The sequence below is a fragment of the Phyllobates terribilis genome, unplaced genomic scaffold (assembly GCF_046119375.1).
Source record: "Phyllobates terribilis strain yellow unplaced genomic scaffold, ASM4611937v1 Scaffold_411__1_contigs__length_1673714, whole genome shotgun sequence".
Classification (NCBI taxonomy): domain Eukaryota; kingdom Metazoa; phylum Chordata; class Amphibia; order Anura; family Dendrobatidae; genus Phyllobates; species Phyllobates terribilis.
Window position 1 is genome coordinate 754,367 of NW_027363171.1, and position 19,406 is coordinate 773,772.

The following is a 19,406-nucleotide window of genomic DNA, read 5'->3' on the forward strand; positions in this document are numbered from 1 at the left end:
CGTACACGCGACGCGACGCTCCGTACACCTCGTACACGCGCGGCACCGCTCCATACGCCTAGTACACGCGCGGCTCCGCTCCGTACACACGCGGCTCCTCTCCGTACGCCTATTACACCCCCGGCTCCGCTCCGTACACCTCGTACACCCCCGGCTCCGCTCCGTACACCTCGTACACACGCGGCTCCGCTCCGTACACCTCGTACACACGCGGCTCCGCTCCGTACACCTTGTACACACGCGGCTCTGCTCCGTACACCTCGTACACACGCGGCTCTGCTCCGTACACCTCGTACACACGCGGCTCCGCTCCGCACGCCTCGTACACACGCGGCTCTGCTCCGTACACACGCGGCTCTGCTCCGTACACCTTGTACACACACGGCTCTGCTCCGTACACCTCGTACACACGCGGCTCCGCTCCGTACACCTCGTACACACGCGGCTCCTCTCCGTACACCTCGTACACACGCGGCTCTGCTCCGTACACCTCGTACACACGCGGCTCTGCTCCGTACACCTCGCACACACGCGGCTCTGCTCCGTACACCTCGTACACACGCGGCTCTGCTCCATACACCTCGTACACACACGGCTCTGCTCCGTACACCTCGTACACACACGGCTCTGCTCCATACACCTCGTACACACACGGCTCTGCTCCGTACACCTCGTACACACACGGCTCTGCTCCGTACACCTCGTACACACGCGGCTCCGCTCCGTACACCTCGTACACACACGGCTCCGCTCCGTACACCTGGTACACACACGGCTCCGCTCCGTACACCTCGTACACACGCGGCTCTGCTACATCCACACTGTAAACCCCTCCTGACCCCACACATAAACTTCAGCTCATCCAGCACCATGACAACCAGCACAGCAGAGTCCTGCATCCACTGAGGCCCCTGATCATGTGACCCCTGACTCCTCCCCTCCTGTGACCTCATCACAGCTCCTGTGCACACAGAGCAGCCATATATGTGGTGGCGGCTCTGCAGGTGGAGGTATGTGGAGACCCCCATTACTGGGCGCAGGGGGCATTAACCCCTTCAGCACGGAGACTTTTGGGGTCTTGTGTTGCCCCTTTATAAGAATCATAAGGTTTTTGTTCTGTTTCCTGTAATAGATACATACGACCCAACTATGGAGACAGGAAGGGAGGAAACGTATTGTTCTCATAGTACAGGACCCCTTTACTACCCCACAGTGTAATGCCCCCATTATGCCCCTTATGCAGGATGTATTATGCCCCCACACAGTGTAATGCCCCCATTATGCCCCTTATGCAGTATGTATGATGCTCCCACACAGTGTAATGCCCCCATTATGCCCCTTATGCAGGATGTATGATGCCCCCACACAGTGTAATGCCTCCATTATGCCCCTTATGCAGAATGTATGATGCCCCCCACAGTGTAATGCCCCCATTATGCCCCTTATGCAGTATGTATGATGCCCCCACACAGTGTAATGCCCCCATTATGCCCCTTATGCAGGATGTATGATGCCCCCACACAGTGTAATGCCCCCATTATGCCCCTTATGCAGGATGTTTGATGCCCCCCTCACAGTTTAATGTTCCGGGACGTACTAAAAAGAGTGAAGATCGGGAATAAATAAAAAGAATGAACATAGAAACATACAGGTCCAAACATATGGAGAGATATTATGGATTTCTTGTGTATCTTGCACATGGGATGAACATGAAATACAGTATATGAAGATTACAAGGGCATGAACACATTCCATATAAACAGGTGTATATTATATTCCTACACTACCGCCATCCCCCTACACACAGTATAATATTTCCACAGTACCACCTGAGGTTTTACAGTTGGAATAATCCCTCTGGAGTTGGTTTTCCCTTTGCCTGCTCCCCTACATGTAGACCCTCGAGCATGTATACATGCATGTAGGGGAGCAGGCCTTACTAGATATTGAGGCTTTGTACAGTAATATTCCGCATGAGGACGGTATCAGAGTAGTAAGACATTTCTTGAAATCGAGATCAATAGAGTGTAGCAGACATAATGACTTCATGGAGGATCTTCTAAAATTCACTCTTACTCACAACATATTTCTTTTTCACAGGAAGTACTTCCACCAGCTCAGGGGTACTGCGATGGGGAGCCCCTGTGCTCCCTCGTATGCTAACCTATTCCTTGGCTCATAGGAAGAAACCACAATATTCAGGGATGATAATAAGTGGTGGCATTCATATATTGGGGTATTATATAGATATATTGACAACATTTTTATCATCTGGTCAGAGACGAGTGAACAATTTCTTGAATTTGTCTGGGTACTCAATATCCATAGAGTGGGCCTTAGATTTATATCAGAGTTTAATTATTACCAGTTGCCTTTCCTGGATGTACTAATCAAGAAAGAACGGGATGGGACCCTAGGGACACTCATCTACCATTAACCTATGAGCACTAATAAACTATTAAATTACTAAAAAAAAAAACAAGCAATATCCAAGGACGATTTTTTACAGTTGAGTAGAAACTGCTCTAATGTCACAGATATTAATATACAGGCAATAGACATGAACACCAGATTCAAGGAAAAAGGTACCCATAGTATATTTTGGATTCCGCACGATTGTTTGCAGAAAAACAGGATAGACAGACACTCCTCCATACCTAACCAAGACACCAAGAAAAATATGGGATAACTCAAGTAATAGGAACTTGTCACAATCAGAGTGACCATATCTTTAATATCCTCAGAAAACACTAGTATGTACTTGTGGTCGACCCGGACCTGAGGGTGCTGTGTGATCTACTCCCACAATAACTTTCATAAAGGGTTGGTCTATTAGGGACCGTTTAGTGCATAGTTTCTATAAAAACCTGCACTCAAGTGGACTTGGCTAGATAGAAGAATCTGTGGTTTCTTTAGTTGTGGAGAAAGTTGTACATGTAATTGGATGAGACCATATAAATCTTTCTCGAGTTCATCTACGGTTGAAGCCTTTTTCTAGAGGGATTATTCCAGCTGTAAAACCTCAGGACTTGTATATATGGCCACATGCAACTGCCCCCTAGATTATGTATGCACGACCAAGAGGATTGTGGGGGGGCATTTGGGCGAAATATTCCATGGCCGGGACACCTCATTAGTGAGACACATGAACAGTGTACATTGAGGTGAAACCGGAGACATCTCCTTTTGCATCATTGAGGTGGTTAAAGCCAATGTGAGAGGAGGTGATCTCAATAGATGTATCCTCAAAATGGAAAGTGAGTGGATTTCCAGACTGGATTCACAAGCTCCAAAGGAACTCAATGAGCAAATTTCTTATGCCTGTTTTGTGTGAATACAGCCCCATTCTGGATTACATTTTTGGGTTTTATACTCTACCCATTGCTACTCAGTTCCCTGTGAATGAGGTTCACTTACTGTTTTACTTCATCAAGATATCTGAGCTTCTATATCAGAATTATTTCTTATCAGTTATATCCCACTTATACTGTTTAGTAACTAACTAGTGTGGTGTTCCTTGTGTATCTCTAATTATGCAATAGGGGTCAAATATCACCATTTAGGAATATACTGTGGGCCATCATCCCATATTTTTTGTAGTGATAAAGTAGATCTACATGCCTATTGCATGATGGGAGGATGTGCAATAGTTGTTTTTAGTCTCCCATGACCCTGATCTCAGAGAGAGGATTTTTTTGTTTGTGGAATGCAATCCAACACCATATATGCTCCGGCATGGAACGCAGACATCTGGGCATGCGCATTCGTGACCATGATCCTAGATGCGCTCCAGTGTGGAATGATAACTACGGGCATGCACAGTCACAGGTACGAGTGAAGCGGCGGCAATCAGTTTTTTATTATTATTATTCTTATTAATTTATATAGCGCTATTGATTCCATGTTTATCTAGCTTTTCAGTGCAAAATACTTCACTTCCGGACATGCACACTAGGGAATGGACATTATTGGACTTCTAGCTTATGAGAAGTTGCGTAGGTGCAGTACATTATTGTAGACAGATCCCAGTTCTTCTGCAACAACTCTCGACGCTGCTGTTTCTGGGCCTTCGGTAGCGTTTCCGCTATTGCGACTCCTCCAACGTCCCCTTCTGGCTTGCCCAGCAAGCATGGAGCTTCCACAGCCTCTCTGTCTTGCCACGGCTTGATGAGGTTGACACGATATATCTGGTACGGCTTACGTCGTCCCTGTTGATGATCCTTGTAGTTCACTTCACCTACTTTTTCCACCACCTCATACGGTCCTTGCCAGTTGGCCAAGAACTTACTTTCCACCGTAGTAATTAGCACGAGCACTTGGTCTCCCGGATTGAATTGGATCACTCTGGCTGAGCGGTTGTGGACTCTGGCATGAGCTTATTGTGCCTGGAGGAGATGTTCTTTCATAATGGGCATCACCTTCGCAATCCTCTCCTGCATCAGAGCGATGTGCGCGATGACGCTGCTGTGGGGCGCGACCTCCGCTTCCTAGGTTTCCTTTGCGACATCCAGGAGACCCCGCGGATGTCAGCCATACAGGAGTTCGAATGGCGAGAACCCTGTAGAGACCTGTGGAACCTCTTGGATGGAGAACAAGAGATACGGTAGGAGACAATGCCAGTCTCTGCGGCACTTTCTATGGCCTTCCTCAGCATACTCTTCAGAGTCTTGTTAAACCTTTCGACAAGGCCATCTGTCTTAGGATGGTATACTGAAGTCCTCACTTGGGAGAATTGCAGGACTTTGCATAACTCCCTCATCACCTTACTCATAAAGGGAGTTCCCTGGTCGGTGAGTATCTCCCTTTGGTGAGCCTGTTTGGGGAAAAAGCGTGGACTAACTCGCAGGCTATACTCTTTGCGAAGGAGCCTCTCAGTGGAATCGCTTCAGGAAAGCGTGTGGCATAGTCCAGGATAACCAATATACACTGCTCAAAAAAATAAAGGGAACAATCAAATAACACATCCTAGATCTGAATGAATGAAATATTCTCATTGACTACTTTGTTCTGTACAAAGTTAAATGTACTGACAACAAAATCACACAAAAATCATCAATGGAAATCAAATTTATTAACCAATAGAGGCCTGGATTTGGAGTCACCCCCAAAATTAAAGTGGAAAAACACACTACAGGCTGATCCAACTGTGGGATCTCCTCCCAGACCTGGACTAAAGCATCCGCCAACTCCTGGACAGTCTGTGGTGCAATGTGACGTTGGTGGATGGAGCGAGACATGATGTCCCAGATGTGCTCAATCGGATTCAGGTCTGGGGAACGGACGGGCCAGTCCATAGCTTCAATGCCTTCATCTTGCAGGAACTGCTGACACACTCCAGCCACATGAGGTCTGGCATTCTCCTGCATTAGGAGGAACCCAGGGCCAACCGCACCAGCATATGGTCTCACAAGGGGTCTGAGGATCTCATCTCGGTACCTAATGGCAGTCAGGCGACCTCTGGCGAGCACATGGAGGGCTGTGCGGCCCTCCAAAGAAATGCCACCCCACACCATTACTGACCCACTGCCAAACCGGTCATGCTGAAGGATGTTGCAGGCTGCAGATCGCTCTCCACAGCGTCTCCAAACTCTGTCACATCTGTCACGTGCTCAGCGTGAACCTGCTTTCATCTGAGAAGAGCACAGGGCACCAGTGGCGACTTTACCAATCCTGGTGTTCTGTGGCAAATGCCAAGCATCCTGTACTTTGTTGGGCTGTAAGCACAACCCCCATCTGTGGATGTCGGGCCCTCATACCACCCTCATGGAGTCGGTTTCTAACTGTGCAGACACATGCACATTTGTGGCCTTCTGGAGGTCATTTTGCAGGGCTCTGGCAGTGCTCCTCCTGTTCCTCCTTGCACAAAGGAGGAGGTAGCATTCCTGCTGCTGGGTTGTTGCTCTCCTACAGCCCCCTCCACGTCTCCTGGTGTACTGGCCTGTCTCCTGGTAGCGCCTCCAGCCTCTGGAAACTACGCTGACAGACACAGCAAACCTTCTTGCCACAGCTCGCATTGATGTGCCATCCTGAAGGAGATCCCACAGGAGACCATCCGCAACCTCATAAGGAGCATGCCCAGGCATTGTAGGGAGGTCATACAGGCACCTGGAGGACACACACAATGCTGAGCCTCATTTTGACTTGTTTTAAGGACATTACATCAAAGTTGGAGCAGCCTGTAGTGTGTTTTTCCACTTTAATTTTGGGGGTGGCTCCAAATCCAGGCCTCCATTGGTTAATAAATTTGATTTCCATTGATGATTTTTGTGTGATTTTGTTGTCAGCACATTCAAATTTGTACAGAACAAAGTATTCAATGAGAAAATTTCATTCATTCAGATCTAGGATGTGTTATTTGAGTGTTCTGTTTATTTTTTTTGAGCAGTGTATATTGATGTTGCCCGCGGGCAGATTCAATTAGGGGACCAACCAATTTCCATAGCAATTCTCTTGAATGCTCCACAATAATGGACAAAGGCACAAGGGGACTTCGAAAGTGAGAGGTGGGGGCGGTTAACTGGCGTGTAGAGCAAGACTTGCAATACTTACATCCGGGCCAATAGAAGCTCTGCACAAACATTTCCTGCGGTTTTTCTACTCCCAGATATCTCCCCAAGACATGTCAATGGGCCATGTCCAACACCTTCTGTCTACAGTGGCCCGGCACTATTAACTGCTCCACTCGCTCCTCCCTCACTTTCTTGACCCGGTACAACGACTCCCCACTCATCATAAAATGGGGAAACCTTGTGTCAGCCCCCGGCCCCTGTGTAAGCCCATTTATAACAGTGACATTATTAAAAGCTTCCTTCAGAGTTAGGTCACTATGTGGGGCAAACCCAAAATTCTCGCTGGTCACCCCTTGGATGGCCCACCCCCTTTTGAGTCTCCGCCCCCTGTTGGGAACCCTAGTATGCAGTGGGCTGCCTTCCCAAGGAACCTTCAACCCCCTGGTATCTCTCGACCAGTTCAACCAGGTCATCCGCATTCCAGGGATCACCCTGGGCAACCAAAGTCTGTATGGGCCTTGGCAGGGAGTGCACAAACCGGTCCATCACCACCCGCTCTACCATCTGCGCAGGTGTAGGGGAATCCGGTACCGGCAACTTCTGGACCAGGTGCAACAGGTCAAACATTTGGAAGCGAGGTGGTTTGTCCCGGTGATTACCCCAGCGGTGAACCCACTGTGCCCTGATAGTCATTGTCACCCCCAAGTGGGCGAGAATCTCAGTTTTTAGCTTGCCATACCCTTTGGCGTCCTGCAAAGCTAAATCATAGTACACCTTCTGGGGCTCTCCCGTCAAGTATGGCGCCAATACCTCAGCCCACTGCTCTGACGCAAGTTTCTCCCTCTCAGCGACCATTTTAAACAACGTTGGGAAGGCCTGAACGTCATCCACCAAAGTCATTTTCTGCAGTGCCCGTTGTGACATGCAGAAGTAGTGCTGTTGCAGAGTGTGACATGCCGAAGTAGTGCTGTTGCTTTAAAAGCATTCAGCAGCTATTAGCAGTAACACAAGCACATGAGACAGGAAGTGTTGTGCTCTAGAAGCATCCAGCAACTAGAGGGGTTAACACAGTCACAGGAGTACTGTGTCTATTTTAGGACATGATCAGATATCAAAATCAAACATCATAATGATGTCAGTTTGAGGCTAAATACCCTGTCTAACAAGTGTTTCTGACAAGTGACTTTGATAAGTGACTTTTACAACTGTAATAATAATAAAAAAAAAGTCACTGTTCGCTGATGGGATTTGAACCTAAAATTCTGTATCCAGACACCAGTGCACTAACCACTGAGCTATTAACTCAGTTGAAGAAACCTAGGAGTTCCATTTGGTTTTATAATTTTCAGTGCAAATCTGATTGAAACTCATTGGGACTTATGCACAGACTGCAAGCAAGACCAATTCAAATGATGTTTGATTTTGATGTGTGAGTCTGATGTGTGACTTTCTTCAAACATCAGAATCACAATGACTTTTAGTCACCCTGAGTAGTTTCATGGTTGAAAAGCTGCCAGTTACTATCACTTGCCTGGATAGCTCAATGGTAAGGCATCAGCCTCTGAAACTAAAGTGTCACAGTTCAAATCCCAATAGAAATATTATTTTTATTATTATTAGTTTTTTTTTAACTATCCCTATTTAGCACACAAACTACAGGGGTGTTTTACTTTTAAATATCTGACATTTTGATTGTCATCGTGACGTGTTAAGAGTTTCAGACAAGCTGTCTATTTGCATGGTAAATTACATAGCCAAAGTAAATTGGGAGGCACTAATTTACTACATATCTATTTCCAAGTGAGTGTTCATTTGCATAATTTCTTAAAGGGGTCTAACGATAACATTTCTTTATTGTCAATTTTTCTTTCCATCCACCCAAGAACAGGCTGCAAACTCCCAATTTACTTTTGCTATGTAATTATTATAATTATATATCACTACCTAAATAATCAGATAATGAACCTACAGTTTAATGGTAAGGCATCTGTGTAACATAGTTTTGGTTTGAAAGGATAATAGTAATAATAATAATAATTAATAATAAAAAGTTCAGTATCCCTACAGGTTTTTCTTGGCTTATGAGATTAACCATGATAATACTTAGTAATTGTGATTCTTATTCTGATGTGTGAGAAAAGTCAGATATCAAAGCCAAGCATCAGTGAAGTTTGTGTGCTCGCCAACATCATTTAAAAAATAAAAGTTTATTTTTTCTGCACCAGGGATTTAAACTCAGAACTAGTGATGGGCGAGCACTAAAATGCTCGGGTGCTCGATACTCGGGTTGAGCACATTGGAATACTCGGGTGCTCAACCCGAGCAACGAGCCCAATGTAAGTCTATGGGAAACTCAAGCATTTTTCAGGCGGCTCCCTCCCCCCGGCTGTCTGTTTTTGATCAAAAATAGCATGAAAGCTATCCCACCACGGCAAGGTGAACCCATTCGGGATAGTCCTACTCTGTATAATATTAAAAACCTTACCATGTGTCAAAGCCTCAAACTTCTGTGTGTGAATCAGACATGAGATCTAAAGTGATAGAAGATTACTGTCCAGGGAAGATGGGAAACATTCATATAGACGACCGGTGGAGATGTAGTCAGTGAAGCACTCTAGCCAAATATGTTTCTGGAGCCGTAGTAGAAGATGAAGATGTCGTCCTCATCATGAAGTAGTTATTCCTCATGTCACGTGTAATGAATATCTCCTGCAGTATTGCTAATGCCGATTCCAGTGTCGATAAATGAGCTGAGAATTAGCTTTATGGAAGATGAGTCTTTGAGAAACTAGTTCAGCTACAGACTCCAAGGAAGAAACTGCTTGTTGTCTGTGGCCTAAAATATATAGGTTTTATTACTAGATGTAAAGAAAAAACTAAATACTGTAAAATAATATATCTCCTCATATGTTTTCCTTTATTATCTCCAGTAATTGTATTATTACACAGGATTTTTATGATGTTACATCGGCTCATCATCTTCTCATTCAGGTCCCTACAATATCAGATCCTCTCAGTGAAGATCTATTAAAGAGAATTTTCCTTATGGAATCATCAAAGGTGGATTTGGACAGGGACAAGATGATGGAGAGGATATTACACCTCACCCTAGAGATCCTCTTCCGGCTTACTGGAGAGGTGAGAGATTCTGATGATGTCACATTACATCATTCTTATCTATGGGAATAACAGATGGACAGAACTGGAGAGGTGAGGACTCTGGAAATGTCTGTAGTAAGATTTATTAATGTGTCTCTCCATAACCAGGATTACACAGTAGTGAAGAAAACCTCTAGTGAGCACCGTCAGGTCCATATGTCTGAGGGATGGGGAAGACCCCTGAGCCCATTCACAGTGCCTCCATCTCAAGCCTTGATACATGAGGTCATCAATGACCAGAAGATCCTAGAACTCACCTACAAGATGATTGAGCTGCTGACTGGAGAGGTGACACTGCTGGGAATACTGGGATATTATACAGTAACACAATGAAAGGATCGGGGGGATGACTGTATCATTGTATGTGTCAGGTTCCTATAAGGTGTCAGGATGTCACTGTCTATTTCTCCATGGAAGAGTGGGAGTATTTAGAAGGACACAAAGATTTGTACAAAGACGTCATGATGGAGGTTCCCCAGCCCCTCACATCACCAGGTAATAGACAAGACTGAATACACACAGCCTATAATTATCTGTATGTAAAGAATGAATTCAGTCCCTGTATGTGTTTCCTCCAGATCTATCCAGTAAGAGGACAACACCAGACAGATGTCCCCATCCTCTTCTTCCACAGGACTGCAAACAAGAAGACCCCAGTGTTCCTCAGGATCATCAGGTAGATGGAGAGAAGGTGTCATGAGATTTCCCCTATGATGTGTAGACGGCTGTGAAGGTCTTGTGTTCAGTCTTGTTTTATCCACCAGTATTATGTGTTTTCTATTTGTGTAATGAGAACGGTGGAGATGGCAGGATTAGATCTGATCATAGATGTGACTTCTCATCTGTTTGTGACTTTTACAATATTTGTTTCAGGGTGAAGATCTGACCCATATTAATACTATAGAGGCATATGTGAGGGGTGATGAGCGGTGTAAAGAGGAGATTCCTACATATGACCACCCAGGTGAGTAGTGACCACTAAATGCAGAGAAGTCACAGATTCTTCTCAGTCACCGGCTGTGGCTGCTTTATCGGTTGTTTAGTTCAGCTGTATCATAATAGTGTGATCACCATTTTGCCTCCAGACCACAACATTCTCTTCCACCCAAAACTGTTCAAATGATTTTGGGCATTGAAACCCTTTTCCATAGAACTTACAACCTTGAGGATCCACCTACTCCCTGTGATTAGGAGACGTTACCTGCCCAGATCTGTAAACCACAAAGCCAGAAAATTACTTGAAGAAAAATATTATGATGGGCCTGTAAGAGAAAGTGGAGGGTAATGATGCTGTTGGCTTCCTAGATCTCTGATATCTTATTGGATGAATCTACCTTCTCTCCCTTCTGTGCTGCTGAATGTCCTCATATGGTCCCTACAAGACCAGGTCCAAACTTTCTGGCCGAACGTCACTTTTATGATCGACAGCATTAAATGTGCAGTGAGGCTGAGTGTGAATTTCTGTACAATAACACCAGAGTTTCCCTTTATCCTGACTTTTCAATTTCTTTTAAAACCGACTAACTTCATACAGGATCGCGATTAACTATGCAAAAAGCATTACACCTGTGCCATGATATACAGGTGCTTCTCAATAAATTAGAATATCATCAAAAAGTTAATTTATTTCAGTTCTTCAAAAAAGTGAAACTCCTATATTATATAGAGTCATTACACACAGTGATTTATTTCAAGTGTTTATTTCTGTTAATGTTGATGATTATGGCTTACAGACAATAAAAACACAAAAGTAATTATCTCAGTAAATTAGAATACTTTATAACACCAGCTTGAAAAATGTTTTTAAAATCCCAAATATTGGCCTACCGAAATGTATGTTCAGTAAATGCACTCAATACTTGGTCGGGGCTCCTTCTGCATCAATTACTGCATCAATGCTGCGCGGCATGGAGGCGATCAGCCTGTGGCACTGCTGAGGTGTTATGGAAGCCCAGGTTGCTTTGATAACAGCCTTCAGCTCGTCTGCATTGTTGGGTCTGGTGTCTCTCGTCTTCCTTTTGACAGTACCGCATAGATTCTCTATTGGGTTAAGGTCAGGCGAGTTTCTGGCCAATCAAGCACAGTGATACCGTTGTTTTTAAACCAGGTATTGGTACTTTTGGCAGTGTGGACAGGGGCCAAGTCCTGCTGGAGAATAAAATATCCATCTCCAAAAAGCTTGTTGGCAGAGGGAAGCATGAAGTGCTGTAAAATTTCATGGTAGACGGCTGCGCTGACTTTGGTCTTGATAAAACATAGTGGACCTACACCACCAGAAGACATGGCTCCCAAACCATCATGAATTGTGGAAACTTCACACTAGACCTCAAGCAGCTTGGATTTTGTGCCTCTCCACTCTTCCTCCAGACTCTGGGACCTTGATTTCCAAATGAAATGCAAAATTTACTTTCATCTGAAAACAAGACCTTGGACCACTGAGTAACAGTCCAGGTCTTTTTCTCCTTGGCCCAGGTAAGACGCTTCTGGCGTTGTATGTTGGTCATGAGTGGCTTGACACAAGGAATGCGACACTTGTAACACATATCCTGGATACTTCTGTGTGTGGTGGCTCTTGAAGCAATGACTCCAGCAGCAGTCCACTTCTTATGAATCTCCCCCCAAATTTTTGAATGGCCTTTTCTTAACAATCTTTTCAAGGCCGCAGTTATCCCAGTTGGTTGTGCACCTTTTTCTACCACACTTTTTCCTTCCACTCAACAGCCAGCTTCTTTAGCAATGACCTTTTGTGGCTTACCCTCCTTGTGGAGTGTGTCAATGACTGCCTTCTAGACACCTGTCAAGTCAGCAGTTTTCCTCATGATTGTAGAGCCTACTGAAACAGACTAAGGGACCTTTTTAAACGCATAGGAAGCCTTTGCAGGTGTTTTTTGTTAATTATTCTAATTTACTAAGATAATGACTTTTGTGTTTTCATTGGCTGTAAGCCATAATCATCAACATTAACCAAAATAAACACTTGAAATAGATCTCTGTTTGTAATGACTCTATATAATATATGAGTTTCACTTTTTATATTGAAGAACTGAAATAAATTAACTTTTTGATGATATTCTAATTTATTGAGAAGCACCTGTATCTCTAAGCTGTGCGAGGCTGATAGCTGTAATATATTGTAATATTTACACCTGCATGAATGTGTCGGCATGACTCGAGCCCTGGTATGTTCATTGATTCACTTCACGTCAGAAATTCCATTATGTTTTCAATCCTAAGGAATTCAGATTACTGCACAATCTCTCCTGAAATGGGGGCGCTAATACTTTCTCTACTCTTCTGATCAGGTTATTGTAGCTCCAATGGTCCACCATAAATAAGTGTAAGTTAATGTTGGAGTTCTCCCCTCATACATATGTTCTTGTTGAGGATGTAACATATTTTTTATGTCTTTATTTATAGGTTTATTCTGTATAATAGTTTGATTGTGGTGGGATCGGCCGGCCTCACTTATGTGAATCTGCAAGTCCCTGATAGTCTTTAAAAAAAATGGTCTCCATTACGTCTTCCTAATGCCCGAGGTCTAAATATAAGACACCTCAGCTCTGCACAATTATAAAAAGTTCATTTAAAATGTCTAATATTTCTTCTTGAAACTCATCTGATCTGAAAATATTGGCACTTAGCGATAATTTAGATTGCCAAGAGCCACCGAGCCCCATACTCTAATTACTACAGAGAGGTTTCACCACCATTTACTCATTTTTTTACTAAAGAAGCCTGTTCAGCTTGATTTCTTCAGTTCTTCAGTAGATGTGTTATGGTCTATAGTCACAGTTTTGCCCATCACCCTTTTAACTTCTTTAAAGGGAATCTGTCATCCCCTGTGAGATTTGAGACCCCTAATATGGGCATACAGGTTATAGAAAAGTAAATCTATACATGCCTGTGTGGCCCATAGTAGAGGTCTGCTTGCAGTGAAATGGAGTTTTATAAAGTCTGTCTTCACATGCTTGGCGTCCCCCGGACACAAAGAAATCCCCGCCTATCTCTTTAGTTAGTCTATAAATTCCCGCCTATATGCTTATTTAGCATGTCCCCCCCCCCCTCCCCTGCACGTCACAGGGCCCTGTGACGTGCTCTCTTGTCACTCAGTTCCTGCACATGCGCGTTGCGACGCTCACATCAGGAGCGCTTTGTTTCCTCCAGGCCCGTTTGTCTCTGCACTGTTCCGCAGTGTTCTGGTGCACCGGGGAGGCTGCACCGGGGAGCCTGCACACCAGAACACTGCGGAGCATTGCAGAGACAAACAGGCCGGGAGGAAACAAAGCACTCCCGATGTGAGCATCGCATTGCACATGCGTGGGAAATTAGTTAGATCAGTGCATGTCACAGGTCCCTGTGACGTGCAGGGGAGGTGGGGAACATGCTAAATAAGCAGATAGGCGGGGACTTCTTGGCGTCCGGGGGACGCCAAGCATGTGAGAGGGGATTTTATAAAACTCCATTTCACTGCAAGCAGACCTCTAGTATGGGCCATACAGGCATGTATAGATCTACTTTTCTATAACCTTGTATGCCCATATTATAGGTCTCAAATCTCCCAGGGGGTGACAGATTCTCTTTAACCCCTCTACATGGATCTGGACTTACACAGAGGCCCGTAGGCTTGGGCCACGGTGTTACCTGCTGTTCTGTGGTGTGAGATGGGAAGAAGAATAGTCCGTTAGCCGGGTCAGAACCAGGAGGGCAGAGAAAATACAAAATCAGAAGAAACGAGTAGTCAGTAAACAGGCCGAGGTCACAACAGGAAACAAATACACAAGCCGGGAGCTGAGCACAGGGGACTGAACCAGAGGAGAACAAGGCTGTATCTGGCAGCTTCCGGCAATATGCTTCCAGCTTTAGTAGGGTGCGGTGCTTTCCAGTTCTCTGAAGGAGGGAGCAGATTACTCCAGCTGGACAGCACGCACACCCATACTGCCAAACTGGATGATACTACTTGTCCCAGCAACCCTAATCTTAATGGCTGGACAGAGCCTGCACCGCCCAGAGCTTCTGGTTCCAACGTCTCCTCCATCACCAGTGATGCCTGCAGAATGAATAAGGCTCCTGCTGACAGAATTAGACGTTGCAGGAGCAGATCCCAGAAAAAATGGGACACACCATTTTAAGAAACCTTGATATGACAAAATGAAAGAAAACCAGAGCAGTAGAAATCCCCATAAAGTGACTCCATCTTGGAAATTATAACCTTCAGGTAATTAATCTATAGGAGTAGGGAATATTTTGATTCCACAGGCACTTTCCGGAAATTAGCACGCAGTGGATGATGGAGAGTGAAAATTGCAAACATGCCATTTTATTACCCAACACACAGTGCCCAGATAAATTAAGTGGGTTCTAAATGTGGTTTGGGCACAGCCTTTTAGACTGTGAACTGTCATTGACTTGGTGAATAATTCTTTTTTTTTACGTAACTTGCCATTTTTACAGACACTAAGTAAAAATGTGAAAAAATGTAAGAATATTTTATTCAAAAACAATACTTAATTTTATTCTTGGCAGATGACTGTACCAGGAGATCAGAAGGACAACTGACATCTTTTAAATCACATGAGGTTGAGATCCCACAAGATACAATTGAAATAAATGCCATTACTCCAGATATAACATCATCCCATCACAGCAAAGATCAATCATCTAATCCTTTGAAACAGGTCCTGTCTTCTGATACATTAGCGACTACTAAGGAAAATCAAAGTTACAAAATAAGCATTAAAAAACAAACTGCTCCTAAAGCAAAGAAGACATTTTCACCTTCAGAATATAGAAATACTCTTCTTAAACAAGAAAAAAATCCCAGATCAGATCTTGTGAGGCAGAGAAATCACACAGGGGAGAAACCTTTTTCCTGTTCAGAATGTGGGAATGGTTTTAACTACAAATCAGAGCTTGTTATACATCAGAGAACCCACACAGGGGAGAAGCCTTTTTCATGTTCAGAATGTGGGAAATGTTTTAACCAAAAATCAGCTTTAGTTATGCACCAGAGAACCCACACAGGAGAGAAGCCTTTTTCATGTTCAGAATGTGGGAAATCTTTTAACTATAAATCAGTTTTGATTAATCACCAGAGAACTCACACAGGGGAGAAGCCTTTTTCCTGTTCAGAATGTGGGAAATGTTTTAATCCAAAATCAGCTTTAGTTATGCACCAGAGAACCCACACAGGGGAGAAGCCTTTTTCTTGTTCAGAATGTGGGAATGGTTTTAGCTACAAATCAGAGCTTGTTATACATCAGAGAACCCACACAGGGGAGAGGCCTTTTTCATGTTCGGAATGTGGGAAATGTTTTAACCATAAATCAGTTTTGATTACTCACCAGAGAACTCACACAGGGGAGAAGCCTTTTTCCTGTTCAGAATGTGGGAAATGTTTTAACCAAAAATCAGCTTTAGTTATGCACCAGAGAACCCACACAGGGGAGAAGCCTTTTTTCTGTTCAGAATGTGGTACTGGTTTTAACTACAAATCAGAGCTTGTTATACATCAGAGAACCCACACAGGGGAGAGGCCTTTTTCTTGTTCAGAATGTGGGAATGGTTTTAACTACAAATCAGAGCTTGTTAATCATCAGAGAACCCACACAGGGGAGAAACCTTTTTCTTGTTCAGAATGTGGAAAATGTTTTAACCTAAAATCAGTTTTGGTTAGACACCAGAGAGCTCACACAGGGGAGAAGCCATTTTCATGTCCAGAATGTGGGAAAAGTTTTAAACATAAACCGGTTTTGGTTAATCACCAGAGAACTCACACAGGGGAGAAGCCATTTTCATGTCCAGAATGTGGGAAAAGTTTTAAACATAAACCGGTTTTGGTTAATCACCAGAGAACCCACACAGGGGAGAAGCCTTTTTCCTGTTCAGAATGTGGAAAATGTTTTAAACAGGAATCGGCGCTTTATACACATCAGAGAACTCACACAGGGGAGAAGCCTTTTTCCTGTTCAGAATGTGGGAAATGTTTTAACCGGAAAGCGCATCTTGATAGACATCAGAGAACTCACACAGGGGAGAAACCTTTTTCCTGTTCAGAATGTGGGAAATGTTTTGTGACGAAATCATCTCTTTTGAGTCACCAAAGAATTCACACAGGGGAGAAGCCTTTTTCATGTTCTTAATGTGGGAAATGTTTTACACGGAAATCAATTCTTAATAAACATCAGAGAAGCCACACAGGTGAAAATCCTTTTTCATGTTCAGAATTTTGGAAATGTTTTAACCGAAAATTGTATCTTCTTAAAGGGGTTACTAAGAAAAAAAAACAAAATAAGTCAGCTCACCCATTGAGGAATCCAAAGCTCAGGAAACCAGCAGGAATACGAATCGAGAGCAGAAAAAAATCCAGCTTCAATGACTAAAGACCTTACTGTCTGAAACGTGTCTGCTAGAAAATATTTCCCCCTCTAGAGGTCGTAACATCCATGCTGTTATCTCAGATTTTTTATATTTACTCAATAAAGCAATGTTTTTAGAGGATCATTGAAGCTGGATTTTCTTCTGCTCTCGATTCTTAAAGGGGTTGTCCACTACTTGGACAATGCTTTGTCATTCCTGATGTTTGGCCTCGTTAAATGTGACGCCAGCGCTGATTGGGCTCAGGGCTCACATGGCGTAACAACCTGACCTGAGCCCCGGGAACACAAGTGCTGACACAGATGGAACGGCACAAGTATGGGAGGTTTGTATAATTCTTATACTAATTTTTGTAATAAGTATATTGTTTATCCATTATGTATATATTCAGTGTGTTCATTAATAGAGATTTGAATCCTTAGGTATAGAAATATAGGTTTATCAAAAGATCATAACAGGTCTACTTTTCAGTCATGCTCTTTGCGGTCAGAAGCATCTAACATTCTGAGATACAGTGGTGTAAAACAAAGTGTTTGCCCCGTCCTGATTTCTTATTCTTTTGCATATTTGTCACACCTAAATGTTTCAGATCATCAGATTTAAATATTAGACAAAGATAACACAAGTAAACACAAAAAGCCGTTTTTAAATGAAGGTATTTTATTATTAAGGGAAAAAGAAATCCAAAGCTCCAGGGCCCTGTGTAAAAAAGGCCCCACTCATGCCCCACTTAAAACCTAAATTAACTGTGGTTTATAACATCTTTGGGAACCTGAGTTAAATTTCCCTAGCCACACTCAGGCCTGATTCCTGCCACACCTGTTCAAGAAAATACTTTAATAGGAATTGCTTGACAAAGTGAGGTAGACCAAAAGATCCTCAAAAGCTAGACATCATTCCGCGATCCAAATAAATTCAAGAACAAATGAGAAAAAAGTAATTGAGATCGATCAATCTGGAAAAGGTTATAAAGCCATTTCTAAAGCTTTAGGACTCCAGCGAACCACAGTGAGAGCCATTATCCACAAATGGCAAAAGCATGAAACAGTGGTCAACCTTCCCAGGAGTGGCCGGCCCACCAAAATTACTCTAAGAGCGCAGCGGCCGCTCATCCAAGAGGTCACAAAAGACCCCACAACAACATCCAAAGAATTGCAGGCCTCACTTGTCTCAGTTAAGGTCAGTGTTCAAGACTCCACCATAAGAAAGACACTGGGCAAAAATTGCCTGCATGGCAGAGTTCCAAGACTAAAACCATTGCTAAGCAATAAGAACATAAATGCTCTTCTCAGTTTTGTCAGAAAACATCTTGATGATCCCCCAAGACTTTTGGGAGAATACACTGTGGACTGACAAGACAAAAGTTGAACTTTTTGAAAGGTGTATGTCCTATTACATCTGGCGTAGAAGTAACACAGCATTTCAGAAAAGGAATATGATATCCATAGTAAAATATGGCGGTGGTAGTGTGATGGTCTGGGGCTGTTTTGCTGCTTCAGGACCTGGAAGACTTGCTGTGGTAAATGGAACCATGAATTCTGCTGTCTACCAAAAAATCCTGAAGGAGAATGTCCGGCCATCTATTCGTGACCTCAAGCTGAAGTGCATTTGGGTTATGCAACAGGACAATGATCCGAAACACACCAGCAAATCCACCTCTGAATGGCTTAAGAAAAACAAAATTAAGACTTTGGAGTGGCCTAGTCAAAGTCCTGACTTTAATCTGATTTAGATGCTGTGGCATGACCTTAAATAAGCGGTTCATGCTCGGAAACCCTCCAATGTGGCTGAATTACAAAAATGTAGCAAAGATGAGTGGCCAAAATTCCCCCAGATCGTTGTAAAAGACTCATTTCCAAACTGCAAATGCTTGAATGCAGTTGTTACTGCGAAGGTTGGCCCAACTAGTTATTAGGTTTAGGGGGCAATCCCTTTTACACACAGGGCCCTATAAGTTTGGATTTTTTTTCCCTAAATAATAAAGACCTTCATTTAAAAACTTTTGTGTTTACTTGTGTCATCTTTGTGTAATATTTAAATTTGTTTGGTGATCTGAAACATTTAAGTTTGACAAACATGCAAAAGAATAGGAAATCAGGAAGGGGCAAACACTTTCACACCACTGTATGTGCAGAAGCAGTAACTATCTTTTGAAACACAGTATGCTTAGAATATTATCTATAGGCGGCAGCAAGTATTAGTTTTAACTGCCTGTCATATCTGATTGTGTATATTTTGCATCGCCTATAATAAGCTTGATCGGAATGAATTAGCGTCAGACCGCCTGCTGAGCATCTCACTTGTCTCCTAAACAAAATAAACAGATTTTTACTGCGGAATTCAGGATGATCTCCTATCTCACTT

General features: G+C 43.5%; 1 protein-coding gene across 1 annotated transcript; it reads left to right on the forward strand.

The window, feature by feature from the left end:
• Positions 1-928: 928 nt before the first annotated feature.
• On the forward strand, positions 929-19,003 carry LOC141225687 (uncharacterized). Its single transcript, XM_073667093.1, has 8 exons — positions 929-1,010; positions 9,501-9,647; positions 9,777-9,956; positions 10,040-10,163; positions 10,247-10,344; positions 10,542-10,628; positions 13,104-13,113; positions 15,150-19,003. Exons 2-8 carry the CDS (start codon positions 9,555-9,557, stop codon positions 16,805-16,807), a joined length of 2,250 nt encoding a protein of 749 aa, XP_073523194.1. The 5' UTR covers positions 929-1,010; positions 9,501-9,554; the 3' UTR covers positions 16,808-19,003.
• The last annotated feature ends 403 nt before the right edge of the window (positions 19,004-19,406 follow it).